We start from the raw sequence: 17284 nt of genomic DNA, 5'->3' as shown, positions 1-17284 counted from the left end.
CTGTAAGCTTCCAAAGGGAATATAAACCTCATTATGAAATTGTTCCTTCATAAAATCAGAAAAGAAAGAAGCATCAAATACATTCTCACATCATAAACATCTAATATAACTATATAATCTGACTTGGAAATTATTTAAACATACCAACAATACACAATACCCTGAGCTCAAAATTCAAGTTCCAAAGTGAACATCAAAATTAAAATAGTAACAAAAGTACACATGGCACCTTTATGATCATTCTTCTCCCATGCTCCCCACCCAAGCCTCGCCACAGACACAACACATACCTTAATATAAAATAAAAAGTAGTAATGGGGCCAATTCTCTGTCTTCAGTTCTCTAGCTTAAATAGGGGAGTGCTCAGTCTAGTTCCCAGATTATCAGTTCCTCTTAGTTCTTGTTTTCTAGAACAACACAATGATCTTTCAATTATTACTAGTTTAAAAATTACATATTTTGAAATTACCACAGGAACCAGAGGAGAAATAAGAGAAAGAAATTTCCACTCTCAAAATTGAATTTAAATACTGCAGTCCACAGACACTTGATTATTACTCTGACTCTGACTGAATTAGACTTATAAATGAAAAACCTGTCATTGTGTTATAGGGACAAAAACTAAATCAAACTAAGTAGAACTAAGCTGTTGTTCTACTAATATCAAGGGAGTTTGCTTCTTAAGTGCCTTGAGATGTCTAAATTCATTGCTGGCCACATAATAAAAGTCCTACGAACCTGAACATGTGCTACGAGGTGAAAGTAAATGATGACATAGGACTCCCAGTTTTTTCAGAGGTTGCTCTAATACATTAGTCTATCTTTCCTTTGAGAACAATCTTTGTCTTGGTTTCCATAATTGAAACCAACTGTATCTTCTGCGGGGTCAAGAGCTCTAAGGTCTCTTGAACTTTGACGTGAGTACAAATCACCTAGGTATCTTGTTAAAATGCGGAATATGATTCAGAAGATCTGGGACTGCATGTCCATAAGCTCCCAGGTGATGTCGATGCTATTGCTTGAGGCACCACTCTGAGTAGCAGGACTCTAAGGAATGTTTCCAAATAGAAATAACCTCAATCAAGTTTATTCTCAAAATATACAGTCTCTACCAAGAGTTTATAAAAGAAGATAATATTCCAGAGCCTAAACAAGGTATCTGCTCCCTCTCCCTTTTCTGTGATTTGTACCAGCTGCTTGTAAACTCAATGTAATACTGTAAAGGGCAACTTTTAAGAATGACTTTTGTGCTGACAATTTATTGGGGCCTAGATGGATGAACGTAAAACCTCAAGTTTTGTAATGAAAAGGTTGATTCAAAATAAATATTTTAAAATTACGTCAAATACTAAATAAGTGATATTTACAAATAGTTTATAAGAGAATCATTTGGAATTAATAATTTTCATTTCCCCCACAAAATAAATAGCTCACACACTAAAGAAGATACCTTTCCTTAAGCAGGAGGAAAAAAATGCCAAGAAAAATAAAGTCATGCTTATGGCATAGTCATAACATTTTTAGTGAAGAAAATACCAAGATGAAGACATACAAGAGTATATGAGGAGAATTACATGGTAGCAAATTTGCCCTAGGACCTGGGGGAGGGTTCAAGGGAAAGGGACCATCTGGTAAATCTAAAAAAGACTTTACCTGGAAAAGATTATACATGAGAGCAAGAGTCTATTCCCCTCAAAAAAACCAATAAACCCCCATAAACTTTCAGTTTTAGGTTTTCAATAATGTTCTCTTTTCATATGGCCATTGGCCCAACCTCCCCCACAAAATTCAACCAACCATCACAAAAACTAAGTTGGTAACAGGTCAAGCTGGCTATACTCCATGTGTAAACTTAGATGCATTTCAAGCCAATGAGGGTAAAATTCTCAGTGGAAGGCGCAAGTAAAAGGGGAACCGCTTCTCTTCACAGAGAAGGATCCCCTGTCTTGAGCATCTCTGAGTGCCTGGCGGTGGAAGGTGCCTCAGCGCTTGCGTGCGCTCTTCAGCCCCATGACCGTGAAGGTAGCAGCCGTCAGTTTCTCATAAACGAGGAACATGAGAGCGGCAGTGAGGACTGTCTGCAGCAGTTTGGCTTCAAGGCCTTTGTAGAGTCCCATTATTCCAAAACGCCTAAAAGGAAAGAGGTGAGAAAAAACAAAAGGTTTTCAAAGAAGCAATACTGTTTTGCAAAGGTTTATTCTTAGGATCAAAAGAAGCAATGGACGTTTTAGATATAATGGACTTCTGTTGTTTAAGTACTTCTTATCTTTAAACGCATTTGGGGATTGATGAAAGTTTAGTATTTCTTCACAGCCACCATTAATTAGTGGAATGCTGACAGTATCCCACAGATAGGGTACAGATCCTAAAATCCTAAAACCATTTTTATGCCAAAATCTGGGATCTAACAAAGAACTCTTAGATCTTGACTTTAACACTCTCCCAACTCAGTTATTTCAACCTAACAGTCCCTAAATGGTAGGAAAGCTGCCAATTGGTTTAGATCATTGTAGCCTCATCAAAACGAGAGAAAGTGACAGAAATGAAAAGCTCTCCAATTCTGAGTCTTCCCATACATTTGATCTTCTTTTTTGTTTTTAAATTAATTTATTTATTTATTTTTGGCTGCATTGGGTCTTTGTTGCTGCACGCAGGCTTTCTCTAGTTGCGGCGAGCGGGGGCTACTCTTCGCTGCAGTGCGCGGGCTTCTCACTGTGGTGGCTTCTCTTGTTGCGGAGTACAGGCTCTAGGCACGCGGGCTTCAGTAGTTGTGGCACGTGGGCTCAGTAGCTGTGACTTGTGGGCTCTAGAGCGCAGGCTCAGTAGTTGTGGTGCACGGGCTTAGTTGCTCTGCAGCATGTGGAATCTTCCCAGACCAGGGCTCAGATCCGTGTCCCCTGCATTGGCAGGCGGATTCTTAACCACTGAGCCACCAGGGAAGTCCACATTTGATCTTCTAACCAAGTGGTTCTCACATCTAGCATACATCAAAATCACTGGAAAAGCTTGGTGAACCACAGATTGCTGGGTCCCTTCCAGAGTTTCCGATTCATTAAGTCTGGGATGGGACTCAAGAATTTGAATTTCTAACAAGCTCCCAGGTGATGAGGATGATGAGGCCAGCCTGGACACCAGCCCTTTAGACCCACTGCTCTAACCACAGAGAAGAATGCTTCAGCTAGAACCAGGAGTTCAGAGTAACTGATGTCTCCAAAGTTACTTTTTGAGAGTGAATTAATCTCACATGCTAGTTCATCAGCAACTCCAGGGCTATATACAGCACGCAGACTGAGAGATTAAAGCTAATCAAGCACTCCATTCAGAAGCTAGTCTACATTTTATACATTTGCTATGTGTGAAAACTTATTATTTGGAGCAAATCATGTGATAAATAGGAATGAAAAGCCTTGACCCATGAATTTCTAGTTCATTGACTAATTTGAATTATGTTCCCCCAAGAAAGCCAAGAAAGTCCACTTCAATGTTTCTCAAGGTGAGGTCTGCTGGGAGATAACAGAAAAAATATATATTGGTCTCTGTCCTCAGTTCCTGGCACAGAGCTCCTAAAGCCCTTGTAATTTCCTAAGTGATAAGAGCACTAGGAACATTTCTTATTCTAATATTTAGTCTTTGATCCTAGATCCTGATATAGAGTTCCTAAATCCCTCAATTTCCTCGGTGATAGTAGTGTCTTCTGTTCTAATGAGGTGATTCTTGGTGGGCTCCTGGATGGGGCTGGTCACCAGAAAGACCAAGCTGTGATAAGAAACTTGGAATTTTCAGCCCCACTCACTATTCTCCAGAGAGGGGAGGGGGCCGGAAATGGAGTTAATGATAGATCATGCCTACATAACGAAGCCTCCATAAAAATCCCAAAAGTATGGGGTTCAGAGAGCTTCCAAGTTGGTGAGCACATCCATGTACCAGGAGGGTGATGTACCCCAACTCCTCGGGGACAGAAGCTCCTGTGCTTGGGACCCTCCCAGATCTCTTTATATGGCTACTCATCTGTATTCTTTAATGAACTGGTAAATGTACGTGTTTCCCTTTCCCTGAGTTCTGTGAGCTGCTCTAGCAAACAATCATACCCAAGGGGGAGGAGGTCATGGCAACCTCCAATTCGTAGCCAAGTCAGACAGAAGTTTTGTGTAACCTGGGGACCGACTACCTGTGACTGTCATCTGAAGTGAGGGTCAGCATCCTAGGAGTGAGCCCTTCCTTAACCTGTGGGATCTAATGCTATCCCCGGGTACGCAGCATCAGAACGGAGTTAAATCACGGGACGCCCGGCTGGTATCACACAGAACTGCCTGGTGCGGGGAACCCCCCATGCAACGTCTAGTGACCGGAAGTGCCAGAAGTGAAGTGCTCTGTGTCAGTAGTAAAGGAAAGATACACAGTAGTGTCGATTTTCTTCACATCCACTCACATCAGAATCACCAGGGTCTGTTTAGAAATGAAGACTGCCAGGCCCCGCTCCAGAGGGGAGGCATGAATCTGTATTTTAATAAGCACTTCAGGTGTTCTTAATCAATCAAAAGTTTGGAGAGGCCTGGCATGGTATACTGCACTGTCCGATATGGTAGCTACTAGCCACACATGGTCATTTAAATTTAAATAAAATTTAAAATTCAGTTTCTCAATTGTACTGGCAGTATTTCAAGTGCTCAACAGCCACACGTGGTTGGTGGCAACCCTACCGAACAGAACAGGTATTTCCATCATTGTAGAATGTTCTAGTGGATGAACATTCATTCAATGGTCCCTGAGTGCTTACTTAGTGTGAGTTTGAACATCTGGCTCTGCCTGCATCTGTCTGGTGTTGGGCAAGTCACTTTCTCTAAACCTGCTTCCTGATCTGCAAAAATGGGAATATAGTCACCCTTCCACACGCACAAGGCTGAGTGAGAACCAAACAAGATGAAAGATGTAAAAACACGCTGAATTTAAAAACTATATAACTCTAAAGATTTCCTGTTGACACTACCTTCTTAACTTTCTTAACTACATCTTCCTTAACTCTCACAATGCTGGTAGAAATGGAAATGGGTATCATCTTTTTGGGTCAACATGGCAATACCTATCAAAATTTTGTATGTTCAAACTTCTTAAGTAATTCCACTTCAAGGAATTTTCTCTACAATTATAATTGAGGTATACAAAGCTAAATTTATGGGCTATTCATTTGTCAATGTTTGTAAAGGCAAAAACCTGGAAACAAACTAAATATTTATCATAAGTGTATTGGTCAATAAATTATGGCATATTATGTAACAAAAAACGCAGTCATTTAAAAAAACTAGATAAATGTACAGATATTGATGTGAAGGATTGTTTGTAACGTTTTTACAAAAAGGCAAGGTACAAAACAGTATTACCATATGATTCCATTTGTATAAAAATGAATACCCAAAATATATGTTTTATACAGTATTCTGGAAATACATGCACTTTTTGTTAGCAGTGACTAACTCTTGGTAAAGAGATAGGAGAGAAAACACAGTAGGTGTGCACATATTTATAGCTTTACTGGAGTTTAAATGACTTCAGTTTGATGGTTTTGACCCATGAAACAATCACCACCTTCAAGGTAGTGAACATATCCATGACCTACAAAAGTATCCTCACGTCCCTTTGCAATCACTCTCCCTCCACCTACTCTGGCCCTAAGCAACCACTGATATGTTTTCTGTCACTGTAGATTATTTGCATTTTCTAAGTTTTACATAAGTGGAATCATACAGTATGAAATCTTTTTCATACTGACCTCTTTTACTCAGAAAAATTATTTTGAGATCCATCCACGTTTTTGCATGTATCAGTAATTATTTCTTTTTCCTTTCTGAATAGTATTCCACTGTATAGGTATACCACAACTTGTATCTACTCATCTGATGATGGACATTTGGGGTGTTTCCAGTTTCTGACTCTTACAAATAAAGCCATTATTAACATTTATGCACAGGTCTTTGTGTAGATGCATTTCATTTGTCTTGGGTAAATACCTTGAAGGGGAATGGTTGGGTCTATGGTAGGTGTATGTTTAGCTTTATAAGAAAATGCCAAATTGCATTCCAAAGTGGTTGTGCCATTCTAAATTCCCACCAGCATAGGAAAGTTCTGGTCGCTTCACATTCTTGCCAACACTTGGTATGGTCAGCATTTATTTTTTACTTTATACCAATTCTTTATCTTTGATTTTATTTTTTATCCCAAGCATATTCTATCTTTATAATAAATTTATTTTAAAATATCTTACATCTAGAAACAGTAATAAAGTTACAGCAGCTTTTGCTTCAAAGGTGCTGATCTATTTGACTTCCCTAGGGGTCAGTTTCTTTAAATGAAACGGGGAAATGACGACAGTACCTGCCTCATAGGGCTGTTGTTGGGATTAAGTGAGATTACCCAGGTAGAGCGTCTGGCTTAGTGTCTGCCACATAGCAAACACTCAACAGTGTTAGCTGCTCTCATCATCATCATCACTGTTGTCATCATTATGATGATAATTGTTGTAACTCTTCCTACTCTTCCCTCCCTTTCCCGCTATGACTGCTGCTCTCTAATAGCTGCTTATTTCTATCTACGAGAGGTCATAGGATATGTCATCGATGGAGGACTACTCAGCAGAGTGGTCTCTATATTAGATTACAGGAGGGCGCTCTCTATTTTTTAAAATTATATGTTTCAGGTATACAGCATTATAATTTGACATCTGTATACACTACACAGTGATCACCACCACAAGTCCAGTAACGTCCATTACTGTACAGCTGACTCCTTTCACCCATTTTGCCCACCCTTGAACCCTCTTCCTCTCTGGTAACCACTAGTCTGTTCTGTGCATCAATGAGTTTGTTTGTTTTTAGATTCCACATATGAGTGAAATCACATGTTTGTCTTTCTCTGCCTGACTTACTTCATAATACCTTCAAGGTCCATCCATGTTGTCACAAATGGCAGGATTTCATAGGAGGATTCCTTTTCTAAAGGAGTACTGAATCTTTGTAACTAATAAAGAATAAGGACCTAAACTTTTCCATAATTTCCCAAAATGCTGTCATATCTCACTTAGCCCCTAAAGTGAGAAATGTCTGAGCACAGCAGGCAAGGGAGAGGTTTCTAGGCTGCCACTGCCAAGACAGAAGTGCAAGGTAAGCAAATCCAACCACTTCTTGGCAGAGAGGGCTGTTAAAAGAGAGGACAGAGGGCTTCCCTGGTGGCACAGTGGTTAAGAATCCGCCTGCCAATGCAGGGGACACGGGTTCGAGCCCTGGTCCGGGAAGATCCCACATGCCGCGGAGGAACTAAGCCCGTGCTCCACAACTACTGAGCCTGCGCTCTAGAGCCCGTGAGCCACAACTACTGAGCCCGCGTGCCACAACTACTGAAGCCCGCGCACCTAGAGCCCGTGCTCCGCAATGAGAGAAGCCACCACAATGAGAAGCCTGTGCACCGTAACCAAGAGTGGCTCCCGCTCACAACTAGAGAAAGTCCGCGTGCAGCAAAGAAGACCCAGCGCAGACAAAAATAAATAAATAAAATAAATTAAGAAAAAAAAAAAGAGAGAGGACAGAATGTGAACCATCTACAAAGCTCACCTTACTCGTTGGTGAAGAAGATAGAGAATGTTCCGAAGACTCCCCAGTGTTCTGTTTTCTGGGTTCAGTCTGTGATGTCCAAACTGGGGAAGAAGAAAAAAAGATAAATAATTACTGCTTGCTACCGCTTTCTTTATCTCAATTTCCACTTGCAGAGGAAATTATGTTGGAGTAACATGTTACAGCATATGGTAATAAAAATATCCATTAGTATTCAGATTTAATTAATCCTCTTATTTCATTGAAATAAATTATTTCAATGAAATAAGTGAAAATAAGAAATATTTTCTCAATGAAGCAAGCAGGAGAATTTTCATTTTACAGAGAATCATGGGGAAAATTCTACCTCAAAAGAAAAAGCCATGCCCACGATGAAGATTTAGATATTGATGGTATGGCTTCCAATCCTTTAAGAAGTTATGATAAACACTAATTAATTAGAATCTCTGCAATCTAAGCTCTTCACATTATATGTTTCTATTATAAAAGTGTCAAAATACATTTATTTGACTGCTACTGAATTTCTTTATGTTAAGTACCAATTTAAAAATAGTACATTAGTAAAAATACTTTTAACAGAAGGGAATAATCTTTTTGAACTGAAATACTTTCACTTCCACCTTCATTTTACCTATCAGCAAGTCCTTTGACTTTTTTCTCCCAAACAGACCTCGAATCTATCCTCCCCACTGCTACCACCATAGTCCAGGCCACCCTCACATGTTACCTGTATGACCGAAATAGCCTCCTAACCTGACAACCTCCTTTTCTCTTAGCCTTCTGACCAATTCACCACTGAACAGTCACAGTAATCTTCTCGAATTGTAAATCAGATCACATTACTCTCTAGTCTAAAGCCCTGCAAAGGTTTCCCACTGCAGAGAGAATAAAATCTTGTCCTTACCTATAGGCTCCCTGCTCCTTTTCTAATAACCTGCTCCCTGCTCCAGCCACAATGACCTCCTTTCAGTTCCTAGGATTCACCAAGCTCTCGGTACATCACGTTCCCTCTACCTGGAATGCTCTTTCTTCTGCTCTTTGCACAGCTGGATCCTTACCTTCCTTTAAGTCTTGATTTACATATGGCTCCTCAGAGGAGCCCATCTCCAATCATGCCACCTGAGAAGACCCCCATCATGCCCCTCTCCACTAAATCATAGAATGCTGTTCACTTCCTTTATAGCTGTTTCCTCAATTTGCAATTACCTATTTATTTTGCTTATTTACATGTTCATTCTCTCCTTTGTTGCCTCCATAAGGGCAGGGACTATGGCTTTTATTCACCGTGTGCACCCAGTTCCTCACACAGAGTGGGTGCTTAAAAATATTTCAATGAATAAATAACTGAATGAATGAAAAGCTACAAATTTTAAAGTGCTTCAGAAAAGCTAAATCATTCATTCCTCCTGAATGAATCTCTGATCTTATAAAGGATAATCTACCCTGGGCACCAAGCAAATCAACTTGAATGTGAAGGAAGCAAACTTATATTTTCCTGAGGTCTTTAAAGAACTTCCGGGACTTCCCTGGTGGCACAGTGGTTAAGAATCCACCTGCCAATGCAGGGGACACGGGTACGAGCCCTAGTCGGGGAAGATCCCACATGCCGCGGAGCAACTAAGCCCATGCACCACAACTACTGAGCCTGTGCTCTAGAGCCCGCGAGCCCCAACTACTGAGCCCGTGTGCCACAACTACTGAAGCCCACATGCCTAGAGCCCGTGCTCCGCAATGAGAAGCCACCGCAATGAGAAGCCCACGTACCGCAACGAAGAGTAGCCCCTGCTCACCTCAACTGGACAAAGCCCGCAAGCAGCAACGAAGACCCAACACAGCCATAAATAAATAAATTAATTAATTAAAATAAATAAATAAATAAAAATAAAGAATGTCTTCCATATTTGGGTTTTCTGAGACAGCATGTTACCAAAGAAACCGCAAATGTAAACTTCGTTCCAAACCAAATAGGAAACCAACTGACAGCCAGACTGGTTAGCAAAATATCAAATAATGGAAAAAATGGATGAGGAATGCTCCGGACTACTTTACTGCTTTATTAACATTGCTTCAAACAGGGAACCCACGTATTTTAGAATGTTGTTTGACTAAATGCAGGGAGAACCCCTGCACTCACCCTCAGAATTGACTGTACTGTCTGCAGAGGATAGGTGACCGTGGTGGCAATTGCTTTGGCTATTGCACCAATGATGAACACGTCCAAAGAAGAAAGCTGGAAAGCAAAGGAAGAACAAACTGCATCAATCTAAACAGCAAGAAGGTGTCAGGGATTGTCTGCTGCTTTCAGAATCAGGGCTTACCTTCATTCGTTTCTTTAAAAGCTGCCGTTTTAAACCTTCATAGAACATGAACTGGATGGCAGGATTGAAGACCAACAGCAAGGAGGGAAATGTGCCATTCCATAAAGCCAGGATTCCTTCATCGCGAATGATCTGGTGAAAAGCATCTGAGCAAGAAATCAAGGACCTTTGATGACAATCCCCTAACTAGAGAAGACAATGTACCCAGAACACAAACCTGATTCTATCAGTATTCTATCATACTGATTCTATCAAGATTTCCTTCTTGCAATGACAAGTTAATCAGTTAACTACTTTTGAATAATCATCAGATACTGACCATCACCAAGTTACTGAGAGACCAATTTCACTCATAGGCAACCCTTCCTGACAAATCTGGGGTTAGCATGTCAAGTTTTCCTAAGTAATCATCACCACCACTGGGAACTCTGTACTACACAGAATTGTGAACTGATAGCCCATGTGTTTCACAACAAAGGTCAGTACAGAAAAAGATTAGAGGTGACTTCCCTGGTGGCACAGTGATTGGGAATCTGCCTGCCAATGCAGGGGACATGGGTTCGAGCCCTGGTCCGGGTGGATCCCACATGCTGCAGAGCAACTAGGCCTGTGCACCACAGCTACTTAGCCTACACTCTGGAGCCCACAAGCCACAGCTACTGAGCCTGCGTGCCACAGCTCTTGAAGCCCACGTGCCTGGAGCCCTGCTCCGCAACAAGAGAAGCCACCACAATGAGAAGCCCACGCACCGCAACAACGAGTAGCCCCTGCTCGCTGCAACTAGAAAAAGTCCGTGCACAGCAACGTAGACCCAATGCCGCCAAAATAAATAAATAAATAAATTTATTAAAAAAAGAAGAAGATTAGATAGTTCTCTGGAGTCCATTTTATAGGATTGCCTTATAAGAAAACCACTGTTCTCATTACAAAGATGGAAGCATGGGAAAGGAGAACCTGGCAATGTAATACTATTAAAAAGCAGAAGCACAAAGATATCAGATGCTAATCTGGTATCTTTATCTAAAGAAAACACTAGGGAAAAAAAAGTAGCAGATTGCTCTTCAGAAATATTCATCCCCTCCCACCTATGCTCCATGGGATATACTCCATGGGTATATTTCTCTACCCCTTATCTTGGGGCTTGGCCATTGGTTGTGCTTTGGCAAAGAGTATGTTAGCAGACAAAATGCAAACAGGGGCTTGAAATATGCTTGTATGATTGGGCATGTCCTCTTGTGCTTTTGCCATCACCAAGAGAAGAATATGCTCAGGTTGGTCCCAGGAAAAGGAAGAGAGACACATGGAGCTGAGACCCCTAGACACATGGAGCTGAGACTCCTAGACACAAGGAGCTGAGACTCCTGGGCTGGAGTCAGCCTAGATGAGTCAAATCCCTGTCAATCCAGAGACACATGAGCTAAGCAAATACTTACTGTTGGGCACTGAGATTTGAGGTTGTAGCATTATCATGGTGATAAATTCCAGATACAAAGAGAAAAGAAAATCTTTAAAAAGGAACTCACCCAAGAGACACTCACCAATAATACCATTGTAGTTGGTTGGTACAATGTCTTCATTCCTAAATTTTGCCCCTTGCAGCTTCAGTCTGGTGTTTACTACCCAGAGTGGAGTTGTTAGCAGCACATTCACCACTCCTTTAAAAAGAAAGGGGGAGAGACAAAGGGAAAGCAAAATGTAACCTTTAAAGCTTTGCTGTCTTATGTTAAAGCTACACACCAATGTTTCAGTTATACTTCTGCCACTGACCTACTAGGAGACCTAAGGTAAGGTGTCCCTTTGTGCCAGGGTACAACACAAGCCACTACTGTTAGAAGCAATTCAGAAGCCTTGCTGATAGCAGAATGGCTGGCAGCAGTACTTCTCCACATGAAGAGAGTACTGAGTTTCCTCATTTGTATAACAGGAGGCAATCTGTTTGTCAATTTATATAACCACCAAAGTAGCAATTTTGATATAGTTCTAAGTACAGTTTTTAAAAACAGCTTTAAGACAGGGAAGTGACTTGTTGATCACATGCTAAATAAGTCCATGACAATATCACATAAAACACACAATTTACAACTCTCATGTAAGTAGCTCACATGGTTTTAAGTGAGTATGGATCTAGGACAATAAATGAGAGAAAGTGTGACATTTGAAAGTGCTTCAACAGGGACTGAAGGCTCACAGAAGAGTTCTTCATCACTTGGGGAATTAGGATAGGCAGGCAGCAAGCAGTAGTTATGAACCATCACAAAAACACCTGAAACAGTTTCACAAGCATCATAATCCTTACAAGTTTAAGGATGGGGATCTTGGCCGCCCAAGGTGGCCTCAGAGTGGAACAATATAATGAGCCAGGTGCTTCTTTTTTGAAAACACATGATCCCAATTTAACACCACCTTGAGTTATTAAAATATTCCTCATCAGTCCTGAAATGATTAGAGAAAAATACCAGACAGACTTGTAACAAAGTGCCTGACACACAGTATATACTTTATAAATGTTTGTTAAATAAATACTTAACAAGTAAACTCATGAGCAAACTCAGCAAACAATGGTATATCAAGCTATCTGGCTCTAGCCATACTCTGAAGAACCAAGAGGCACAATTATAAGGAAGAGAAATCTTCTTTTACTAAAAGCCGCTTAAATACAACATGATTAAGAATGTTTTGATTTAAGGAGTCTCAAAACATACTATATATAGAAAGCACGAAGGCTAAGCTTGGTGAAAACACCAGGAAATTCAAATTCTAAATTTTCATTAGCTGAATGCAGTTTCAAAAGTAAGATATTTTGGCACCTCTCTCTTAGAAACATTGTGAGAACACATTTCTCAAAATAAAAGGCATTATCAAATAATTTTATAAGTTGTATTTGTTATATTTTTTCACATAACACAAAGGAGTCATCTTTAGTTATGACTCAGTATAGTCATACATTATCACTTGAGGCATTGATCATAATCTGAAAAAGTCTTAACTAGAGATTCTTGCTAGTCTCATTTTACAAAAGCACCAGTGCCCAAGAGGCCAAGATAGAAGACTATCAATACACGCCCATTTGCCCAGACTTTATAATGTATTCCTATGCAATATAATGTACACATCACTTAACAAAAAAAAAATCAACAGCCAGAAAAATCAGACTAGAAAGTGCTACTGAGCAGTCTACCGCTTTTTTTTTTTTAAGATGAAGACAGGAGAGCTCAGAACCAGAGATCACAAGCTTCTGTGGATACTGTAGACAGGCGCAGTGTACATACCTTTCTAAACAAATGAAATAGGTTGCCCATTAAATAAATTCTTTGGAAATCAAAATTCCGTTCATGTTCTATTCAAGAGGTAGGCACACACAAAACATTTCAGAGGCAATGCAGCAAAGATTAAGATTTAGCCACTATTCAAAATTCTGCTTACACATCCCCATTATTAACACAGGCTGAAAGATGGAGAGGATTCTAAGGACATTGTCAAGTACAAAAATGCATCACATTATTTAAATAAGAGAATATAAAGTCCTTGTAAGAACATTTTGTATTTCAAAGCTTTTTATCTGAGAAGTTCTTTAATCCTCTAAGCCAAAATAGATGGAGAGGTATTTTTTAACCACTATCATTTTATGAGTTCTGGGAAAATACCTGAGGATCCAAACTTTACTAAAAACTTGCAACCTATATAATCAAGCAAAGGACAACATTCCATGGAGGAAAAACAAGCTGCAAACGAACATGATGAGTGATTCCGACTCTGACTAAAGCACGATGGATACGGCTGCAGGATAAAGCAAGCTGTCTGCTTATTTATGTGTAGAAAATTCTTCTGCCAGTTCCAAGCCATGGCTGTTACTTCAGCTCTAAGATGGGAATACTAATACCTTACCTACTTAAGAACAGGAAATTGTTTTTCTTCCAATTCAAATGATTCTATTTTCTTTCTTCATAAAAAATCATTTATAAGAAAACAGAACCAAAGCTAAAAGATGAAGAACAGTAACTGAACACACTCACTAAAATCACTCACTGATTCAAGGATAATTGAAACACAGCTATTTACTTCTGAAATCTTAAAAACAAAGTTTTATTAGTAGTGAGTCTCCTGAGTTAAGGACAGAAAACAAAAATGGAGAATGTTAATTGGGTGCACTTCTGGGGAACACGTGCAATGACCACTGAGATAAGAAAATGGCAGATCAGGGTCATAAATCTAAGTGCTTGGCTCCTTACAAAGGAATGCAACTTGATACACTACAGGAACAAACCTGCCTTACCAGATTTAAGGCCTAAGGACAGGAAATTAACTTCAACTGTCACAACAATGATAACACCATTGGCATTCAAAAAGAGTTATTGATAAAAATTCCAATTTCATAAAAATGGCAAGTATCATCTTCATTTAAGTTATCTGTAAGGTTCTGCTCTCAAATTCTTCCCCAGGGTATTAAGCTATTTGGGTTTTCTTCTGTGAAAATAAAATAAATAGTAATAACTCTCTAAGTTCCTAGAAGAAGTGGAGTAACAATAATACTGCTCCTAGTTCTCCCTGGCGATAATGAAACTCATTCCTACAGTGACTGTAACACAATGACAGGGTTCACAGCAGGAAGAGAAAAAGCTGTTTTAATTATTGTAAAAATGCGGTAAGCATTAAGATATAAAAACATGTTATGAGGAGTTTAAAACTCGCAAAAGTGATTTCCAAGGAATTCCCTACCTTCAGAAGAAGAGAGGACCTATAATCGGAGAATCACAGAATTATAAAGGACTATAAAATTCATTTGATCAAGGGTCTCTCAATTGTGACACTATTGACATTTGGGACTGGATAATTATTAGTTTGGGGCAGGGCAGGGGTGCAATTGTGTAGGATGTTTAGCAGTATCCCTGGCCTTCTACCACTAGATGCCAGTAGCATCCTCCAGTTGTGACAACCAAAAATGTCTCCAGACATGGTCATATGTTCCCTGTGGATCCACTCATCTAATCCAATCACCAGGTGATTATTCACTTTATTTTTGAAAATCTCAAAAGATAGGAATTCATTCTCACCCCAATAGCCTATTTTTTACAAGAGCTGTTAGAAATTTTATTTTTACTGATATTAAACCTACCTTCTAAAAGCAACTGGAAACACATAAAACTAGCTAATAGGTGTTTTTTTATCTGAGGTATGAATTAGCAATTCTTAAATAACTTTATGCGTATTTTAGGATAAGTAAATGTTTATGACCTGCAAGTCAGTCATCCATGGTCTGCTCATCAAATACGTATTGTGTGTCTAGTATGTGCTAAGTAGGTGCTGATGATACAGAAGTAAATAAAAAATGAAAATCCCTGTCCTTTTCAAGCTTATGTTCTAATGGTGTAAGACAGAATAAATGAGTAAAATATGTAGTATGTTAGAGGATAAGGTTAAGGAGAAAATTTAAGCAGAGAAGGGGGATAAAGTTTTGCGGGGTAGAAAGGGGCACCATTTTCAACAGTGTGGCCATTTAGGGAAAGACCTTAAAGGAGGTGAGGGAGTGAACCACGCAGTAACCAGGCAGAGGAAACAGCAGGTACACAGGCCACGAGGCAGAAGCATGCCAGGAGTGTTCCTGGAGAAGAGGTCAGTGAGGCTTGCAGTGGGGTGAGTGAGGAGAACGGGCGGGCCAGGTGACACAGGGCTTTGTAGGACAAGGTAAGGACTCTGGCTTTTACTCTGAGTGAGAAGGGAAGCAATTGGAGTCCTTTGAACAGAGAAATAATACAATCTCACTTATGTTTCTTAAATTTATTTATTTTATTTATTTATTTTTGGCTGCGTTGGGTCTTCGTTGCGGCGCGCGGGCTTTTTCTAGTTGCGGTGAGCGGGGGCTACTCTTTGTTGCGGTGCGCGGGCTTCTCACTGCAGTGGCTTCTCTTGTTGCGGAGCATGGGCTCTAGATGCATGGGCTTCAGTAGTTGGGGCACGCGGGCTCAGTAGTTGTGGCTCGCAGGCTCTAGAGCGCAGGCTCAGTAGTTGTGGCGCACGGGCTTAGTTGCTCCGTGGCGTGTGGGATCTTCCTGGACCAGGGCTCGAACCCGTGTCCCCTGCATTGGCAGGCAGATTCTTAACCACTGCGCCACCAGGGAAGCCCTCACTTATGTTTTAACATGATCACACTGGCTGCTGTGTTGAATACATATTGAGGGGGACAAAGGAGGAAGCAGGACATCAGTTAGGAGGCTCTGAAGATAATCCTGGCAAGATTTAGTGGTGGTTTGGACACAGGTGGTAGTGGGGGAAGGGGCTGAATTCTAGAAACCATATGAAGAAACAGGCAATAGGATCTGCTCACAGACTGGAGGCAGGGTCAAAGAGAAAGAGGATGAATTCAAGACTTTTGGTAGGGCAACTAGTAAAATGATGAAGATTACAGGAGGAGTGGTCCTTTAAATTGAATTCATTCATTCAACATTTAATCAGCACCTTCTGTGTATCAGGCACTGGGGATACAGAGATTTAAAAAAATGTAGTCTCTGCCCTTAAGGAGTTCACTGTCTAGTAAAAGATAAAGACAAATATGCAGACTATTGTTATCCAGCAGAGTAAGCACTGAGACAGAGGTATATACAGAGCTGGAGCACAGAGGGTAGGCATCTAACCCAGAACAAAACTTGGGGGTGGTGGACATGAGAAACAGGGAAGGCTTCCTGAAGAGAAGGTGGCTTGAGATGAGAATAAAAGGATGACTAGGAGTTAATAAGATTTAAAAAAGCAGTAAGGCTGCTTCAGACTGACAACAGCTGCTGTAGAGGAATGAAGTTAACTAAGGGCTCGGTCTATTCAAGGAATCACAGTTTGGCACAGGAGAACAGGAACAGAAAAGACCAAGATAGGGAGGTAAGCGGTATCACAGCAGATCCCGTATGTTAGGCTCTTATCCTGCACCTGTACGACGGGGGCCTTTTCTGCTGAGGGAGCCGCGACTCCATCCTACATGCAAGCGGCAGACACTGAAGGGTTTGAAGCTGGGCATAACATAATCAGATTCGGATATTAGAATAGCAGTTCTCAATCATTTCTCTGACAAGACATGTAACAGATGATGTTCACAATCAACACAGACCCACGGGTTCTCCCTGTACGTCAAGCGTAATTCTATTCTTTTCTCATGCTCACAAGAAAACATTTCAGAATATAAGTGAATTAGAAAGATATTAATACAGTGGGATCTCTTTTAACCAGTTCCATATAATGGATTCACCAGATAAACCTGTGTTCCTCTTTCCCTTTACAGGACACACCGACAGATGCCACAGCACGCTGATACCTGCGGCCAGTAGGCTACTCCCTAGTGTACCCGTGCTCTTCTACTTCCATCCCACAGGGGTTTAGGCT

General features: G+C 40.5%; 1 protein-coding gene across 4 annotated transcripts in view; it reads right to left on the bottom strand.

Annotated features, from left to right (window-relative positions):
• Positions 1-1406: 1406 nt before the first annotated feature.
• Positions 1407-17284, bottom strand: part of SLC25A17 (solute carrier family 25 member 17) — a 53102-nt gene continuing 37224 nt past the window's right edge. For 2 of the 4 annotated variants that reach the window (XM_061204907.1, XM_061204908.1), the window contains exons 5-9: positions 11458-11574; positions 9920-10065; positions 9736-9831; positions 7602-7684; positions 1407-2130 (exon numbers count right to left, since the gene is read on the bottom strand). In XM_061204907.1, coding sequence (XP_061060890.1) covers positions 1983-2130; positions 7602-7684; positions 9736-9831; positions 9920-10065; positions 11458-11574 — 590 coding nt within the window. In that variant the 3' untranslated portion in view covers positions 1407-1982. The remainder of the gene's footprint in view (positions 2131-7601; positions 7685-9735; positions 9832-9919; positions 10066-11457; positions 11575-17284) is intronic. The other 2 variants (XM_061204906.1, XM_061204910.1) reach the window with 1 other exon arrangement.

The sequence above is a fragment of the Eubalaena glacialis genome, chromosome 11, assembly GCF_028564815.1.
Source record: "Eubalaena glacialis isolate mEubGla1 chromosome 11, mEubGla1.1.hap2.+ XY, whole genome shotgun sequence".
In the NCBI taxonomy this organism is placed as follows: Eukaryota; Metazoa; Chordata; class Mammalia; order Artiodactyla; family Balaenidae; genus Eubalaena; species Eubalaena glacialis.
Note: the sequence above shows the minus strand (reverse complement) of the source record. Positions and strands in the feature narration are given on the sequence as shown.